This window comes from Gossypium arboreum, chromosome 6, assembly GCF_025698485.1.
Source record: "Gossypium arboreum isolate Shixiya-1 chromosome 6, ASM2569848v2, whole genome shotgun sequence".
NCBI classification, from domain to species: domain Eukaryota; kingdom Viridiplantae; phylum Streptophyta; class Magnoliopsida; order Malvales; family Malvaceae; genus Gossypium; species Gossypium arboreum.
The window spans coordinates 22,420,519-22,440,641 of NC_069075.1; the positions used below are offsets into that span (position 1 = coordinate 22,420,519).

General features: G+C 31.6%; 1 protein-coding gene and 1 long non-coding RNA gene across 3 annotated transcripts; both read left to right on the top strand.

Moving 5' to 3' along the window:
- Nucleotides 1-359: 359 nt before the first annotated feature.
- On the top strand, nt 360-3,635 carry LOC108484349 (uncharacterized). Of its 2 annotated transcripts, XR_008284059.1 has the most exons (4): nt 360-457; nt 1,217-1,290; nt 1,399-1,480; nt 2,853-3,635. It is a non-coding gene; the product is annotated as an uncharacterized LOC108484349 (long non-coding RNA). The 2 variants fall into 2 exon arrangements; XR_001871239.2 differs by lacking the exon at nt 2,853-3,635 and having other exon boundaries at nt 1,399-2,348.
- A 647-nt stretch (nt 3,636-4,282) lies between these two features.
- Nucleotides 4,283-5,067, top strand: LOC108486044 (uncharacterized). The gene has a single exon (XM_017789861.2). It carries the CDS (start codon nt 4,415-4,417, stop codon nt 4,862-4,864), a length of 450 nt encoding a protein of 149 aa, XP_017645350.2. The 5' UTR covers nt 4,283-4,414; the 3' UTR covers nt 4,865-5,067.
- The last annotated feature ends 15,056 nt before the right edge of the window (nt 5,068-20,123 follow it).

The following is a 20,123-nucleotide window of genomic DNA, read 5'->3' on the forward strand; positions in this document are numbered from 1 at the left end:
TGTCTTATAGAAAATGGAAAATGGAAAAGGTGCTAAGTAACGAGATCAATCAAACCTCAATCAACTTTGTGGATTTGTGATTTATATAAGACCATGTTTGCTTTAATGGAATTGCTATGCAGTTACGTCTAAATTCTGAGGGGACCACCATTCCATTGTTTGGTTCAAATAATCCCACAAAATGGTTAAAAACGTTGAATGGTTATTCCTACTCCATTTGTTAAAAATGCTAAATGGGTATTCAGCACTCAGCCATTGTAATGGCTATTCGGCAAATATAAGGAATCACTTAAAAAATTTTGTTCCCAGCATACCCCTAAAAAATAACAAATTTACAAGCTTATAATTGATAAAAACCTGGGAGGTTATTCTTTCACCATTTTCTTATCAATATTCACTTTTCATATTTCTTTCAAATTGAGAGAAAGAAAGCTCAGAACATCGAATTTGTCTCTAGGTAAGCATCAATTTTCATGGGTGAGATTCAAGCTTTTTGAAAACTAAACAATATGAGTCTTTGATCCTTGAGTTTTCTTTGAATTTTTTAGTTGTTTTTTTCTTAAAACTATTCAAAAACTTGAAAACTAAAAATTATTAGTCTTTGATGTTTGCATTTGATCTGGATTTCTGAAATTCCTTTCTCAATTGAAAATTTAACTTTCTTTTACTATTTTTTGGTTTTGTTTTTCCTTTGTTCTTTTTTAGTTTTTACTGGCAAAAGGTCTTTCTTTGCTTTTATAACAACAAAGAAGATAAAAAACAAAATGAGGAAAAAATAATTTGTATATTTAAATTTCTCATTTTTTTCCTTTTTTTTCTTTTACATTTTATGCAATTTCTGCACAAAATAATCTGTATGTTTAAATTTCTTATGCAAAGTTTTTCCTTTTCTTTAATTAGAAAGGTTTACTAATTGGCTAGTAATAGCATCCTATTTTCTTCTCTTTTTTTTTCCTGATGAATTACTTGTTTATTTGGTTGCTTGTGTGGGATTTTCTAGGCATTCATGAAAGGTTTTTCTTGTTTTCTTTCTTTTTTTTTTCAAGTGTGGGGATGATTTGTTGAGTTTCATTTCAAGCGGTTAATATCTTTTTCTCTTTTGATGGAGAATAGATTAAAGCTAGCCAAATTTTCCTTCTTGATGGATGTTTATAGCTTTGATTGGTTTCTTGATTTCAATGAAATCAAAATTTTAAGCTAATTTTATATTGTTTAGCATCATATTATTTCAGCTTTTTTAAGGAGGAAGATAAATGGGGTAAGGTCCTTACATGGATCTTGACATGTAAGGTATGTTGATTTAGGAGCATTTTGAGCTTCAAGCTCTTGGATGCTTATTCTTCTTTTTAATCTTTTTAATGGTGCAAGATTCTAGTTGAAACTCACATAGCTAAACAGGCTGCTGCAGATATAAAGTTTGAATGGAGATGCATAGAAGAACAAGTATCTACTTCAACAAGCAGCTGCCCACTTGATAATTGTTAGTATATTTAAAGTTGATATAAGCTTTCATAATTGCTTTCCCTTTTGATTAGAATTCATTACTAATTCCCCTGAAGTTAAAAAGCAACAAGATAACAAGTTTCCAACAAAAGGTTGTTTTGGTCTAAGCAAATAAAGGAGGACTCAATATTGTCAGCTTGGCTCTTGAATTTACTTCTTCAACATAGACCAAAAAATCGAGTTGTGTAGGATTCAAACAACTTAAAGTGCCTCACTGGTCTACTTCTTCCTGGCTATCATCTATGTCAAAGAGGGTTTTGCAATGAACAAAATAGCTTCTCTTTGATTGTGTTAGGGAGTTGGTGGAAAATAACCATGAGAAGGAACAGAAAGGACAGAGATTTAAAGGATCTAATGAAGAGATGTTAAATGTGAGAATATGAAGGGATAGGGAAAACAATGTGGAGATGAATCCAACATTAAGCAATTGTTGGAGCTGGATATAATTAATTCCACCTAAGAATGGAAGAATGGTTTTGAATCCTAGAAGAGGGATATGGGGATAATAATTGGAAATGTTATTGTAAAGGAGATTACAAGTGAAGTTTGGGATTGGACAATGTTTGTTTAAATGTCACAATGAATATGGCATTTCATTTCTAGTTTGTTTAAATGTCACAATGAATATGGCATTTCATTTCTAGTTCTGTTACTAATTCACTTTGAGAAGTTTTAGTATGATCATGAAATCATTACAAACATGTATATAGGGTTAGACATTGTTTAATGCTAGTTGGATATTTGATGTATAGATGTTTAAATGTCACCGCTGGGTTTGTTTGGTGTATAGATGTTTGATGTTTTTCATATATATAAATATGAGAACGATTATTGTTTTTGGATCAGTATTTGTAATTTTGGTAACTATGATTCCATGAGATTATGTTGCCCTTCATATTATACATGTAGTAAGATGATGTAGTAGATTTAGTAAAAGAAATTGTGTAAAAATTTATGGTTGGAATCACCCATAGGAAAAGAAGGTAAGTGTGTGTGGGATGAGAGGGTAGCATTTTTCGGGGATTGGTCTACATAGATTCCTCTTGCAAAATGTCAAAACTACATCCTTCCTCTATAGATGAACCACATTATATTAAGAATATTATTAAATTATATATTATTATTTTTATTAATTTGTATTTAATAGTAGTTCTATTAAAATTTAAAAACATTAATAATCTATCTATAAAAATTCTGTTAAGGGTATTCTAATCATTTAAGCATTTTTCCTTATGCTATTACAATATCTATTTCATTCAATCAAACACAAGAATACTATTACAGTTTTATTCCATTCCATTCAACTAAACAACTGAATTACTGATTACAATTTTATTTCATTTCCCCAGCAAAGTGTTTGTGGCTAGCCGAGACCGCTTGGGCTTGTACCCAAATCTAATTGTCAATTCGTTGAGTTGGTGATGGTTTGTAAAAGCTTCAAAAGGGAAGTCTTTGGGCAAGCATTTGAGCTTGCGAGGCTAAGAGCCCATCTAAGGCTTTTGGGCCTTTCTTTTTCGATCAATACCCCATACTTTTTTCATTTTCCTTGTAATAATTTTTGTTAGCTTTTTTATGAATACATCTCATTCAACTGCCACACATGCACACACCACACACTAGTGATTCCTACGATCCCTGTGAATTGAACCCATATCGTGGGCTCAGAAGTGAACACCGAAAGCCAATGGGCGAAATGCTAATCTGGTTTTCGTTGTAAAGTTTGAATTTTTGTTACCAAAGGAACTTCCTTTGGTTGGAAATTGAATTATAGCATGCTAAATTGCTTAAACAACTTTCATGCTCTTTTTTCCTTTTTATTTTTTTTATAATTCAAGGTGGGGATGAGGTTGTTAGCATTTTCATGCTTTTTTTTCTTTATCTTCTTCTTGATTTGCCTACAGGATTATGCGGAGCGCTACTCAAGGGAAAAATCGAATAATTTTCTGGGACAATATGTTGCAGATTTTAATGGGGATGTTAGGAACATTGTCTTAACTATGCATCCCCTACACTTTGGTGTTGAAGAGATGAAAATATTGTTTTCTTCAAAGCTTGGTAATGATGGGGAAGAGGATACTTTTTTGTTAATACAAACTACTTTTATATTTTATATTTTTATTATTTTATTTAAATTATATTATTTTAAACTTTCGGGTAATGATAGGTGTCACAGACATTCTTATAAAAAAACAATTAAATTAGATATCAAATTTAGACAAGGGTAGACTAGTATTTCAGGTTTTAAGCCACCATTTTATAGTTAAACTCTAATGACTAAATTAATTTTATTTAGGTGTAAGGATTTATTTGGTGTTCTAATTTAAAAAAATTATTTTAGGTCTTCATTTAATTTTTGTTTGTCAAATTACACACGGACTTTAACGTCAATAATTAATTAATTTTTAAAATAAAATTACTATAAAAGCATATTTTATCTATTTTAATGTTTTAGTTTTTTTAAAAAGTATTTAATTGCTAATGTAGTAATTTTTCGTAATAGTAAAATTAATAAATATTAATTTTTCTATTTATTTTGAAGTAATTTGATAAATAATATAAATTTAAGAGTTTAAAATGATAACATTTCCTTTTATTAACACTATTGATTGATGAGTGTTTAAGTAGGTAAAATAAGAGTAGGCAGTTATATTTGTTTTGATCTTCCATACTTTTAGTACGAAAATTCATCACATCCATACTCAACTTTTTAAACTTCAAAAACGAGACACATATTTTCTAAATATATATATATATTTGACTTTGACCTCCTTTTAACAACTAACAAGAAAAATAAAACAAAATCCAATTCTTCCCATATTTCTCATGCATATCACGCAATTCTCTTTCCTTTCTTCCACGCCAGTCTCCCTGATATATATAAGGAATGCTGTTTGGAGGTTAAAAAGGAAAAATGAACATGGCGTCACCGTCTCCCCAAATAGACAGTCACCGAGAGCAGGCTGAAATTTACAATGGGGAGGCTCTTTGCAATCAAAAGGCGCGGGAGCTGTTCGATAAGTTTCATCTGCCCAAAGGATTGCTGCCTATGAACGACCTGAATGAGATGGGGTTCAACTCCATCACTGGTTTCCTCTGGTTGAGACAGCAGAAGAAATCGGAATTCAGATTCAAGTCGATCGGGAAAACTGTAGCGTATGAAACAGAGGTGACGGCATTTGTTGAGGATCGTCGGATGCGGAGGCTGACGGGTATCAAAACTAAGGAGATGATGATTTGGATTACAATTTCTGATATTTCTATTGATGATAATGACCCCACTAAGATCACATTTTCTAGTTCATCGGGCCTCTCCAAAACTTTTCCGGTCGAAGCTTTTGAAGATGAGGAGCAGAGCAAATGAAGCTTTTACTATTTTATTTTTAACTTTCACTTATCCCTTTCTCACTTAATATTTTTACCAATCACTCAATTCAATTCAATGAATATTTGTGGTTGGTTTTACTTTTTGGAAATTTCCAATTACTAGGTTAGTTTTCATTTGTCCAAACAACATTTAACCTTGGAGCTTCTCATTAATTAAGATTACGTTACAATTTACTGGCATGTTTGTACACTAATAATTGGATACTTATATAATTACGTGTAATTACCTATTTGTTGTATATTTAATTAATTGTTTAAATATGCAAAAGGTTGCTGTATATTTTAAATTTTATCTTTATATTTTAATTTGAGACATTAAATTTTAATATTTTTATATTTAAAATTTTTATTTTTCCATGTAATTTTATTATACGATATCAAAGGTAAAATAACTTTTTAGATTTCGACATTTATATTTTTTATTAATTTTGTCTTTACCTTTTAAAAGTGAATAAAAATTTTAAAATTAATTTCTCTCATAGGAAACATAAAATTTAAAAATATATATATTTTAAAACATAAAAATTATGAAAAAATAAAAAATGATTCTAAATATATAAAATTTTAAAATTCAAAGTTATCTAAATTGGACCGACTGATTGGATCAGGAACTGGTTGGCCCGCGAACTGCCATAAACTAGTTGAATCGATCTAAAAAAAACTAGTTAAACCAGCAGTTGAACCGATTTCAAACTAACCTGACCAATTGGTTCCTAAAATGGTCTATTCGACAGCTCAAAGCAAATAAATTATTAAAATAAAAATATTAAAAAACAAATTTTAAAAATCAATCTAACTGCCTATTCAACCAACTTGTACCAATTCATTAGTCAATTGCTATTTTACCTCTCATCAATTCATTAGTCAATTGCTATTTTACCTCTCATCAAACTGATACCCTAATCGATTCTAGGTCCGACCTAATTTAGATAACATTGATTTTTGGATTTTTTATTTTTTTATTTTTTGAAAAAGTTTATGTACTTTTAAAAGGTAAAGATTAAATTGACAAAAAAATATAAATGTTGAGGACTGAAAAAGTTATTTTACCTTTGACTTAATGGCAAAATTAGTAAGGAGATCAAGTTTTTAAATAAAAAAAATACATCAACTCAATGTCTTAAAATTAAAATGTAAAAATTAAATTTTAAATTTTAAAAGAGTATGTGACCTTTAATATATTTAAATGATTAATAATTGTTATTAGGGTTTTCACATAATTAATTTGAGTTTGAAAATTGAGGTAACACACAAGATAATTAGCCATGAGGATATTTAATTTTTAATTTTTAAAGATGTAATTACACTTTAGAGGTGTGTATGGGCTGGGCCGGGCTAGGCTCAACTAAAAATTTAGGCCCGTTTGCTAGGCTTGAGCCTAGCTCGGCCTGAAAAATAGGCCTAAAATTTTGTCTAAGCTCGGCCTAGATAAAATGTTAAAATCTAGGTCCGACCAGCCCGCCCATATTAATTTTTATATTATTTTTATATAAATTTAAAATATATATAATATATCAAAATACTAAAAATATCAAAATAAATATTTCCCAACAAATTGAAAACAAATTTTAAAAAATATGTATACTTAAATAACATTAAGATAGATGCAACTTAACAAGTAAATGCCTCTAAAATAATAACAAAATTAACAAATGTTTTAAAATAATAATAAAATTAACAATAAAATAAGTTTTATACAATATCCAAACAATAACAACAAAATAGTAGCAACATAATAGTAAAATGGTAGCAAAATAGAGAGAAAAAAAGAAAATAATATTAAAAATAAAAAATATTTTTGTCATTTAGTGAATTCAGGCCGGGCCTGAGCTAGGGCCAAAAATGCTTTACCCGAGCTAAAAACGGGTCTTATTTTTTTGTCTAAACCCATTTTTCGAGCTTATATTTTTACTCAAACCCTTCCACATTTCGAGCGGGCCTAAGTCTGTCACACTTTAACCTTTTAAAAATTTAAAATTTTATTCTATTTTTTAGAAAAAAAGTTTAAGTTCATCGCTAATAACAAACAGTAACTGATTTCTATTATGGTAATTAGACTTACTTTATAATATCGGACGACGATTATAACATTTATGAGAATTATAAATTGATTAGTCTATCAACAAATCACTAAGCTTGGATATTAAGCGAACGAATTATTTTTTTGGTAGAGAAAAATAATACTCTTATTAACTAGGAATGAATAGAAATAGTTTATCTTCCATGTAAGGAATTATGAACATTCTCTTTTAGTATTGTAATAGAATTAAAAAATAACTATTTGATTTAGCTTTCCTATGAAAATTAAATTCTATTTATAAAACAAAAAGTTTGATACTCTATCTTAGTTGTTGCCTTGCGTGATTAATCAGATTATATATCCTGACTTCATTTTTATATAATTCGTAAAAAAATTTGCCAACCATCACATGTTTGAAGATATCACTTCATTAATCTTGAATAAAATAACTTCTACAAAAAACACAATCTTGCACTTTATTAATCAAATAATAAAAGATGTATTACCTGAATGTAGCTAGCTAATTACATTAAGATAAAACTCCTCCTAAGTATAATGAATTTTTAATTAATCTAAACAATAAGTTGTTCTAGTGAAATTAAATGTTCTTGTAGACCAAGAAACATAAAAGTTCTAAACAATTGAAAATACTAAAAAAAATATCCTAAAATATAAAACCACATAAATACAATATTGGACTCATATATAATCAAAATTAAGCCTTAAAATCGAACTCAATATAATTTAAACTCGAGTTAAAGCCCAAAATTCATAATTTTTCGTAACAATCTTGTCCAAAAATTCTGCTTGCGCAGCCTTTACTAAAATAGTCATACCTTAAGCTCTTTGACTCGAAATCGAGTGATTCAAAATGCATTTTGAAGCTAAGAGATAACTTATCGATTGATATGGGACATGTTAATCTAGAAATATTTGGATCCTATCTAAAAACTCGTTATAATTCAACTGCTCTTTTGAACTTAAAATTTAGTGACTTCAAAGAATTTAAGTTAAGCCCAATATATTCTTAGGCTGAAATTTGGGCTCATACTCGTATAATTTCTCGTGATCGTTTATGCTTATCAAATGGGCCTCATAAAATGTTAAGTTCTTGGGTTGGAATTTGTCACATACTCGTATCACAATTTGTACTAATCCTTAGTATTAAAAAAATAAGTTCAAACAACTCTAATATATATACTAAAATAAAGTATTCTAGCAATTTAGGAAACCTGCTTAAATGGCATACTTATTTGATTGACATGTAGCATTCATAAATAATTGACTTATTAGTGCTAAAATATTTAGGAAACATAATAATAATGAGTTAGTTATAAAAGAAAAAAAATTGTTATTTTTATGTATAATTTGATAATTTATGAAATTTGAAAATTTCATAAATTATATAGGTATGAAAAATAACATTTCCGCATACAATTATGAAAAACAAAACATTCTCACATATACAATCATCATATTTATCAACAAACTAACATTTAAATTGAAATTGAATTCCATATGAAGTTCCTTTTGCTAATAAGTTTTTCTATCTGCTTTGCCAAACTAGATATCCCATCTTTTGAAGGTTCAGCATTTGCAATGTTAACTCGTAATTTCATTGAGTTCTGCATTCTTGGTACAGACAATTTTCCAAGGACTTTGCTAATGCATTTGGAAAATATGCCTTTCCTTCACCAATTATTTCCCTACAATCATTTGTAACTCTAAGTTCAAGAGCACTGTTATAAATCATAACCTCTAGTATGTAGCTTTCAATATGTCCTTTTCGAAGAAGAAGCTTTATGATTAATATGTCTGTTGGTTGTTGTTTTTGTTTACTATTGCTGATAACTTTGGTGGGGGCAATAATTTTGGATTTTCTGTGAACTTAGTAATAACTTTTGGTAGGGGCAATAATTTTAGATTTTTCACTACACAAGGAATGAAAGTGGTCCCTTCATGTTCTATTGTTACGCTGTTATGACATATATATAATTATTAAATCATTTAACTTTATATGAATTGTTTATGATTTATTTTATTTAATAATTTGTTTGTATATACCTTTTTTGCATAGACATTGTTTGTCATTATGCTTATGTTTTTTTTTCCCTTTAAACTATAGATGTCTGTAAAGTAGGAATACTACATCAACTTGCATGTTGAGGGTAAATTTGTACGTGATCCCCATGTTAGGCATTTAGGTGGTGAGATGGTGATGTTTAAAGAGGATCCAAATACAATATCATATTTTAAGTTATGTAAAATAGTTAAAGATGGGTTAGGGTTTAATATAGCGCAACTAATTTATTTCCATGTACCTGGCAGTAAGACTTTGCAGGATAACCTTAGGGTTGTGTGGAATGATAGTAGCATTATTGACATAATAAACTATTGGGTTAAGGATAAAGAGATAGACTTATATGTAGAACATAAGATTGAGACTGCTGTTTTTGTTGATAATCAATGTTAGTTGTAGCATGTTTGCAATTTGGTAGTGATGGTAATGAAAGTGGTGAGGGTGGTGAGGTTGTTGGCAGTAAATGTGGTAAGGGTGTTAAGGGTTAGGGTGTTGGAGAGGGTGGTGAGGGTACTGAAGGTTTATGTGGGGAGGGTGGTGAGGAGGGGGTTAGGGAAGTGGAGGGGAAAACCAATGGGAAAGGGTAAGGAAACAATACTTGATAAGATTGAAAGTGAAAACTTTAGAGAGCAGTTTGAGGTTGAGATCCCTGAAGAAGTCGTTAGTGAAGGACTAAATAATAATGTTGGTAGGGAATAAGATGGAAATGAGACTAAATATTTTGATAGTGATGATCATGGCAGCATACTTGGGTCAGAAGATGACAATACAAATGTTTGTAGAAGAAGAAGTAGGTTCCCCACATACAATCAAACTCAGCAAGTCTACACTTTTGTATTAGGATGCTGTTTAAAGATGGTTAGCAATTCAAATCTGTAATTTGTAAGTACTCAATGTGTTGTAAAAGGCAACTTAAGATAATCAAGAATTAACCAAATGGGGTTAGAGTTAAATGCATTGCATCAAAAAAGTGTAAATGGGGAATATTTGCAAGTTATAGTAATATGGCTATATGCATGCAAGTGAAAAGTTTCCATGATGAGCACAACTGTTGCGCTAGTTTCAGAACAAAGTGGTCAATTTAAAAGTTATTGCAGAACATTTTGAAGCTAATATTGGGGGCCACCCAAAAATGAAGCTAAGGGAGATACAAAGAAGGATATCTTCAGAAATGCATGTCAATGTTAATATGAAAACGTATAGAAAGGTCAAGAAAATGGTGAAGGATAAGTTGGTACGAAACTTCGTACAAGAATTTGCTATGCTGTGGGATTATGTTGATAAGTTGAGACTAAAGAATCTTAGAAGTACTATAAATATGGCAGTGAATAGAGTCACACCTAAATCTCCACCACATTTCAAGAAGTTTTAGGTTTGTTTTGAAGTACTAAAAAGAGGTTGGAAAAAGGGTGTAAGCCTATACTAGGTTTGGATGACTACTTTTTAAAAGGTCCATTTAAGGGTGAGTTGTTGGCTATTGTTGGGAGAGATGGAAACAATCAAATGTACCCACTTACATGGGCTATTGTTGAGGAGGAATGCATTGATTCTTGGCATGGTTTCTTAGTCTATTGACAACAGACTTAGGAATGGAAGATGGTTTTGGGTATACCATTATCAATAACCAACAAAAGGTAAACTATTTATTTTGCATTTATTTATTACTAATACTATTAATTATTACTGATGATTTACTTATGTTTTGTAAATTAATTTGTAGGGTCTCAAGATAGCCATTAATGAAATTTTGCCTAGAGTAAAACATAGAAATTATGCTAGGCATGTCTTATCAAATTGGTCTGGTAGGAAAAAAGCAAAGACATTCAAATTTGCTTTTTGAAAAGTTGTGAAGTCTACAACAAAGAGGGAGTAAGAACAAAACAAAGAAGACTTGTATAAGCTTGATAAAGGTGTTGTAAAGGAGTTATTCTCTAAAAATTCGAAATCTTAGACCAAGGCCTTCTAAGGGTTACACTCGGTGTAAGGTATTGTAGACAATAACCTCTTTGAAGTATTTAACTCCAGCATCATGGAGTTTAGATTTAAGAGCATAATAACCATGTTGGAGGAAATTGGAATAACTATGATGACCAGAATAGTGGTTGAGAGGAAGCAATGTAGTTCATAGGAATATAATTATGGTCTAGTAATAAAGAAAAAATTTGATGACGACAACAAGAAGGAAGGTGTTGATTGGAAGATGATCTGGAATGGGGAAAATGGGTGTGAAGTAAAGAAAGACAGAAAATAATACGTAGTAAATGTAGAGCATAAAACTTGCAGTTGTCGAAGTTGGAAATTATTTGGGATCCTTTTTCCTCATACTTGTTGTACTATATAGGATCTTGAATAAGATACTGATGACTACTTACATAAGTACTACCACAATGACACGTATTTGAAAGCATATGAATATGCTTTGCAACCCATAAATGGGTCACGTGAATGGCCTAAATCTGGTATTGAACAAGTGCTTCCACCAATTGAAAATACAATGCTTGGTAGGCCAAAAAAGAATAGAAGGAAGGTAAAAAATGAACCGAAAAAAGTGAAGCTTGGACGACTCAGTAGGGTTGGTCTAATTATGAGACGTAGGAAATGTGGTGGTGAGAGTCACAACAAAAGATCATGCATTTAACTTAACACAATAAGAACATAGGTATATCATAAACACTTTTTCATTTTCAATTCCAAAATATTAAAATCTAATTTGGGTTTTGATTTTTTGGTCTTAGTTTGGTAGGAGTATCATAACTAAAAGCCCCAAAAATAACAACATAGCACCATGCATTCAACCTAATACAATTGGATCGCAGGTATATCGTATACACTATTTTAATGTCAATTCAAAAATATTTTAATCTAATTTGGGGTTCTATTTTTTTTGTCTTTGTAATATCCTGATTTTGGGCCTAGTCGGAATAGTGGTTTCGTGATCACAAAATCCGAGATATAAATAATTATTTTATGATTATTTTAAGGTCTATGATATGATTGCATGATTGTGTGAAAATTTCGTGAAGAAATTTTATGCATAAAGTGCTTAATTTGAAATTTGGGACTAAATTGAATAAATTGCAAAACTTGTGTTCTAGAAGTATTTTGCATAAAATTGAATTAGATTATTAATTAGAGGTCCTTAAAGAGTAATTTTACCAATTTCTAAGTCTATGGACAAAATTGGACATGGATGGAATTTTGGAAAGTTTAGTAGTAAGGGCATTTTGGTCATTTAGGGTAAAATGAATTAAAATACAAAATTAAAGCCAATTTTGCTCATCTTCAACCCCATGGCCGAATATAGCAAGGAGAAACCATGGCTAGGGTTTTCAAGCTTCCAAGCTCGATTGTAAGTTCGTTCTAGCCTCGTTTTTAATGATTTTTACGCTTTTGGAGTCCGGTTGCTCGATTTAGCTTATGCTAGCAATAATTTAACCTAGGGTTTATATTTGGAAAAATACCCATAGGTGAAATTTGTGTATTTTGGTGTTTTATGATAGAATATGAGGTTTTAAATTATGTTAGACAACTTGTGCTACTCGGTTTTAAGTGAAAACGAGCAAAAGGGCTTAATCGGTAAAAATACCTAATAGTCATAAGTACATGTTAGAGTGAGAATTTGATGTTGCCATAGAAGGGAAAAATAATCAGCATGTCATAAAACATAAGAAAATAGGCTGAATTTTAATTTACGAGCTTTGGGGCAAAAGTGTAAATATGCAAAAGTTTAGGGGCAAAATTGTAATTTTTCCAAAATATGATTTTGGGTCAATTTGAATAATGTGAGTCCTAATTAGACTATATTTTAAATGATAGAGCAAGGAAAACTGAAATTGGGCTAAAATGGGGAAAATACCAAGTGGTGGACGAAATGGTAAAAATAACCATTTTCAGCATACGAGGTAAGTTCATATGTAAATGTTGGTAACATAGTTATTATTTTAAATGTTTTAATGTTTTTAAATGATATGATAATTATTATGAAATATTATACTTGTGATAATTGTTTGATAATATGTCAAATTATGTGATATACTTGGAAAATGTGAAATACTACCGAGTATCGGTATCGGCATTCCGTAGAAGATGGTTGAGACACATGATTGGGAAAAAGGTCCCGTTGAACCTCAGGAATGGATTAGGATACAAGTGACATGTCACTGGGATATTTGGGCATCCGAACTCGTTGAGTTGAGTCCGAGTTCACTTATGGATGCGACGTCCAACTCGTTGAGTTGAGTCCGAGTTCGTGAGATGTAACTAGGCATCCGAACTCGTTGAGTTGAGTCCGAGTTCACTTATGGATGCGAACGCCCGAGCTCGTTGAGTTGAGTCCGAGTTCACTTATGGGCGGGTTACATGGTAGCTTGGCTACATATGTGGCACTTATGTGCAAGTTATCCATGTATCCGAATTATATTCCGATGTGTTCAACGGGTAAAGTTCTACTCAAATGGAGGAATACTCAAGATGAAAGGGACGTATTGGTAAGTGTTGTGAAATGGATAATTTGAACAGGTATGTACTTAACCCTCGGGTTGAAAACTCGATATAACGACAATATGGTAAGATGATAAATGAAAAGGTGATATGAATGTCTTGGTGATGATTATGCAAATGATGTTTTATGTTTGCTTATATGGTTATGTTACTTGCTATTTGCATGTGAGCTTACTAAGCATTTATGCTTACTCCTCCTTTTCATTCCTTGTAGTGTTGACAAGCCAGCTCGAAATCGGAAACGGTCGGAGGCACGCTCACACTATCCGTATACCATCTTGGCATAATGGCTTGTATATTTTGAGTATGGCATGTATAGCATTATAATCATTTTATATGTATGGTCTTATGATATGGTTATTGAGTGGTATGGAAATAGAAATGCTTGGTAATGATTAGCCATTGGAATGGCTAATCATGATCATATTTGGTATTATGTATGTCAAATTGCTAGCTAATCCATGGAAACCATGAAATAGGTAAAATTTACCATAAAATAGATTCAGACAGCAGCAGTGACGTGAGTTTGAAAAATCACTAAAAATAGTAGAAATGGAATTAAATAATGAATAAGTTATGGAATCGAAGCTTGATGAGTCTATTTTCATATGGAATAAGCAAAACAGGTATATGAGCTATATTTTATGAGATGTCTAAATTTTTGTGAAACAGGGCCAGAGCGATTTCTGGATCCCCTGTTCTGACTTTGGAAATTCACCATAAATTTTACAAAGATAATTAGAAGTCACGATTTATATGTACAGATTCCTTATTGAGTCTAGTTTTATTAGAGATAAACGGCATAGTCATTGAAGCTCTGTACAGGGAGATATCTGATTCGTAATACACTGAGGTCAGAGTAGTTGAACCCTGAAATAGGGGAGACTTTAACTAATAAACTGTACTAATTGGCCTAACCAAAAATTCTAGAAAAAAATTAGTAGATATATATATGAGTCTAGTTTCAGGAAAAATTTACGGAATTGGATTTCGAGTTTCGTAACTCGAGATATGATTTTTAAAGCGACTGTGATGCAGTTAGCTAGCTTGTCTAGAAATTTTAAAATGAATTGTATGAGCTGTTTAATTAATGAATTAAGTCCGTTAACACCTCGTGTTCGACTCCGGAAACGGTCTCGGGTATGGGGTGTTACATTTAGTGGTATCAGAGCAGGTTTAGTCGGTTCTCGGACTAACCTAGCATGTGTAAAAGTTTAGCTATACATGCCACTGATTTGTGATAGTGTGATGTCTTCCGACGCGTATAAGTACCGTCTTATTTAGACAGGGTACTCTCCAACCGAGCTGTGCCGACCATGTTCAATGTTATGTGAAGATATTTGAGTAAAATTATGATTATGATAAGTCTCGGTTCGAAAAGTATGAATAAAGGTTTATGATACATATGTGATAATATGTGAGATGAAAGTTCATGTTGTGATAAATATTCATATTTGCTTAATGCTCATATGATGTAGTGTATGTGGCTTACTTGATAAGATGAACGGAATAAATAGAAAGTAGTAGAGGTATGAATAAAGGTCATAATATCATAATACGGATGAAAATGTCCTTGTCTTGATTGGACGTTGAATGTTGATGAATGTTAATGATATACAATTTTTTATGAGATAAAGGATTATAATGAAATGAACTTATCTAAGTTAAATTGTTGGACTGAATTGTATGATTGTAATGATATGTACATGATGATGCACGAAATGAAAGTTGTGATTGTGATGCAAATATTTATGTTTGTTTGGCCTTATATAATGTCATGAGCATGAATTAATTTAATTAAATGAATGGATAAGTAAAGCTATCTAGAAAACATAGAATGTATGGATAAGTATATTGTCTAAATGGGACAATAGGAAAATTGGTGTAAGCCAACATGAATGAATGACATGATTTTGATGATGTTACTATGATGATGGAAGTTGTGTCATATGTGTATGTATAAGAAAGTCGAGTCAGAGGTCCTACAACCCCTTCCCCTTACCAAAGTGGTACTTATAATGGAATTTCATGAGATTTGTATTGAATAAGTTTCTGTTGAAAACCCAAAGAGTTCAATGATAGAATAATTATAAGTATGATCCGAGATTGAAAATGAGCTGATAAGTAAAGTCGAGCCGAAAGTATCGATTGATATAAAGATTATTGGAATTATGCATCGTCCCGATTAGAGAAGGAATTCTCTTTGGTAAATCAAAATTTATTCGAATCGACATTCTTTAGTGAATGATTTAATATGAAATTTGTGACGGCAGAACTAGTTGGGAAATGATATTTCAAATGTGAATTATCGAGTGTGACATTATGACCTGGACAGATTTAGCGATCTCTTTTGAGATGTTCTATGTGTTCACCCGTTCTCGTAAATATTTCTATGGCTATTGATCTTCCGAAGAAATTCTTGTTATATGGGAATGTCTTCTAATTTGGTGTTGGATGAAAGCATTGGTAGTCGATTGGTTTATAATTTATATTGCTCTATTTCATCGGGTATTCTATTTCATTTCGTCGATAAGAATTGATGAGAGAATTCATATGATATTATGATTCTGCTTTCTTCTACTTGATGCTTCATCGATATATATGTATGGGAAGATATATTGATCTTGTTATATTTGATTTCAGTGGGATTAAATAATGTTTTCTTTTGGACTTTCTTTCTTTGAAGAATTATCGGTATTCTGTATTTTCTCTATGAATTTGGTTTTCGATTCTCGGCATAGTATCGTATCTTGGGTTTCTTTATCCCGGATCTCTTTATTCGGATTTCTTTATTCGGTTTCTCTATCTTGGATTTCTTTATTCGGTTTTCTTGTTATCTTTGTTCCATAATTTGTCAATTATGACTCATGTTCAGTATCGTTCTTCATTTCGTGATAATCATGTCAAATATCACTATACTTCTAATTTGATCTTGGTAATGTGGTGATTTTAGTATTGGGATTTTTTCTAATTTCGTAAGGATTTGACATCAAGAAGGCATAGGTGATAAAACGCGAGTTTTAGTCGGTATGGTAAATCATTTATTTGAAAGATTTCATGTGACAATTATGTCGGATTATTTTTCCCAAGTCGATAATAGAATTTCATTTTGTACGGATAAAAGAGTAAATAGTTTGAACGAGAAGTCTATATTTATTAGAAAGAGTTGAATATTAGTTTAAGTCACTACGAATGATAAGGTTTCCATCTTGTGAAAGCTAAAAGTTTATTACATGTTGACAGAGTTCGGATAGATGAGAATATTGGTAACCAAGCGTCTTGAACTAGACTAGTCTACATTGAGCAAAGACTTTATGACTTTCAGTAATGTATTGTTGTATGAATTGTGATGTGTTTCAAGACAGTGAGGTAATGTGATAGTTTAAAGCATCCGATGTTACATAAAATCGGAGTTGTTAAAGGGTTAAAGTGAGCATTGGGATCTATCAAAATTATCCTTGTCAATGTTGATATTGGGATGGAAATGAGAAGGATTATTCTTGAGGCCATATCAGAATTATTTCTATGGCGGAAAAAGGAAAATGGGATGTATCCTATTGTTAAATGTTTGGCGAGATCTATAAATCACATCTGTATTGAATGAATTCCTACTCATCAGATTCATGGAATTTCAGGTCTCTTTGATTGTCGGATTTCTTGGAATTCCGGTCTCCATTAAATCAAGTTGAGATCCAGGTTTTATGTCATGATATCATGGGAAATTAAGAAGGGTTGAAAATTTAAGAACAGTTGAGAGTTGAGACTGTAAGCTTTTAGATCATATGAGAAATTGAAGAGATGTATTGGAGGTACAGTCTAAGTGCAAGTTCTTCGGCACCGAATATGAGATTAAAAGTGAAGACCGCTTTTCTGGTAAGATTTTCGGGGACGAAAATCCCTAAAGGGGGGGAGAGTTGTAATATCCTGATTTTGGGCCTAGTCGGAATAGTGGTTTCGTGACCACAAAATCCGAGATATAAATAATTATTTTATGATTATTTTAAGGTCTATGATATGATTGCATGATTGTGTGAAAATTTCGTGAAGAAATTTTATGCATAAAGTGCTTAATTTGAAATTTGGGACTAAATTGAATAAATTGCAAAACTTGTGTTCTAGAAGTATTTTGCATAAAATTGAATTAGATTATTAATTAGAGGTCCTTAAAGAGTAATTTTACCAATTTCTAAGTCTATGGACAAAAATTGGACATGGATGGAATTTTTGGAAAGTTTAGTAGTAAGGGCATTTTGGTCATTTAGGGTAAAATGAATTAAAATACAAAATTAAAAGCCAATTTTGCTCATCTTCAACCCCATGGCCGAATATAGCAAGGAGAAACCATGGCTAGGGTTTTCAAGCTTCCAAGCTCGATTGTAAGTTCGTTCTAGCCTCGTTTTTAATGATTTTTACGTTTTGGAGTCCGGTTGCTCGATTTAGCTTATGCTAGCAATAATTTAACCTAGGGTTTATATTTGGAAAAATACCCATAGGTGAAATTTGTGTATTTTGGTGTTTTATGATAGAATATGAGGTTTTAAATTATGTTAGACAACTTGTGCTACTCGGTTTTAAGTGAAAACGAGCAAAAGGGCTTAATCGGTAAAAATACCTAATAGTCATAAGTACATGTTAGAGTGAGAATTTGATGTTGCCATAGAAGGGAAAAATAATCAGCATGTCATAAAACATAAGAAAATAGGCTGAATTTTAATTTACGAGCTTTGGGGCAAAAGTGTAAATATGCAAAAGTTTAGGGGCAAAATTGTAATTTTTCCAAAATATGATTTTGGGTCAATTTGAATAATGTGAGTCCTAATTAGACTATATTTTAAATGATAGAGCAAGGAAAACTGAAATTCGGGCTAAAATGGGGAAAATACCAAGTGGTGGACGAAATGGTAAAAATAACCATTTTCGCATACGAGGTAAGTTCATATGTAAATGTTGGTAACATAGTTATTATTTTAAATGTTTTAATGTTAGTTTAAATGATATGATAATTATTATGAAATATTATACTTGTGATAATTGTTTGATAATATGTCAAATTATGTGATATACTTGGAAAATGTGAAATACTACCGAGTATCGGTATCGGCATTCCGTAGAAGATGGTTGAGACACATGATTGGGAAAAAGGTCCGTTGAACCTCGGAATGGATTAGGATACAAGTGACATGTCACTGGGATATTTGGGCATCCGAACTCGTTGAGTTGAGTCCGAGTTCACTTATGGATGCGAGCGTCCGAACTCGTTGAGTTGAGTCCGAGTTCGTGAGATGTAACTAGGCATCCGAACTCGTTGAGTTGAGTCCGAGTTCACTTATGGATGCGAACGCCCGAGCTCGTTGAGTTGAGTCCGAGTTCACTTATGGGCGGGTTACATGGTAGCTTGGCTACATATGTGGCACTTATGTGCAAGTTATCCATGTATCCGAATTATATTCGATGTGTTCAACGGGTAAAGTTCTACTCAAATGGAGGAATACTCAAGATGAAAGGGACGTATTGGTAAGTGTTGTGAAATGGATAATTTGAACAGGTATGTACTTAACCCTCGGGTTGAAAACTCGATATAACGACAATATGGTAAGATGATAAATGAAAAGGTGATATGAATGTCTTGGTGATGATTATGCAAATGATGTTTTATGTTTGCTTATATGGTTATGTTACTTGCTATTTGCATGTGAGCTTACTAAGCATTTATGCTTACTCCTCCTTTTCATTCCTTGTAGTGTTGACAAGCCAGCTCGGAAATCGGAAGCGGTCGGAGGCACGCCACACTATCCGTATACCATCTTGGCATAATGGCTTGTATATTTTGAGTATGGCATGTATAGCATTATAATCATTTTATATGTATGGTCTTATGATATGGTTATTGAGTGGTATGGAAATAGAAATGCTTGGTAATGATTAGCCATTGGAATGGCTAATCATGATCATATTTGGTATTATGTATGTCAAATTGCTAGCTAATCCATGGAAACCATGAAATAGGTAAAATTTACCATAAAATAGATTCAGACAGCAGCAGTGACGTGAGTTTGAAAAATCACTAAAAATAGTAGAAATGGAATTAAATAATGAATAAGTTATGGAATCGAAGCTTGATGAGTCTATTTTCATATGGAATAAGAAAAACAGGTATATGAGCTATATTTTATGAGATGTCTAAATTTTTGTGAAACAGGGCTAGAGCGATTTCTGGATCCCCTGTTCTGACTTTGGAAATTCACCATAAATTTTACAAAGATAATTAGAAGTCACGATTTATATGTACAGATTCCTTATTGAGTCTAGTTTTATTAGAGATAAACGGCATAGTCATTGAAGCTCTGTACAGGGAGATATCTGATTCGTAATACACTGAGGTCAGAGTAGTTGAACCCTGAAACAGGGGAGACTTTAACTAATAAACTGTACTAATTGGCCTAACCAAAAATTCTAGAAAAAAATTAGTAGATATATATATGAGTCTAGTTTCAGGAAAAATTTACGGAATTGGATTTCGAGTTTCGTAACTCGAGATATGATTTTTAAAGCGACTGTGATGCAGTTAGCCAGCTTGTCTGGAAATTTTAAAATGAATTGTATGAGCTGTTTAATTAATGAATTAAGTCCGTTAAC

Coding starts and splice junctions, on each gene's coding strand:
- LOC108486044 (XM_017789861.2), top strand. CDS start 4,415: ATGAACATGGCGTCACCGTCTCCCCAAATAGACAGTCACCGAGAGCAG.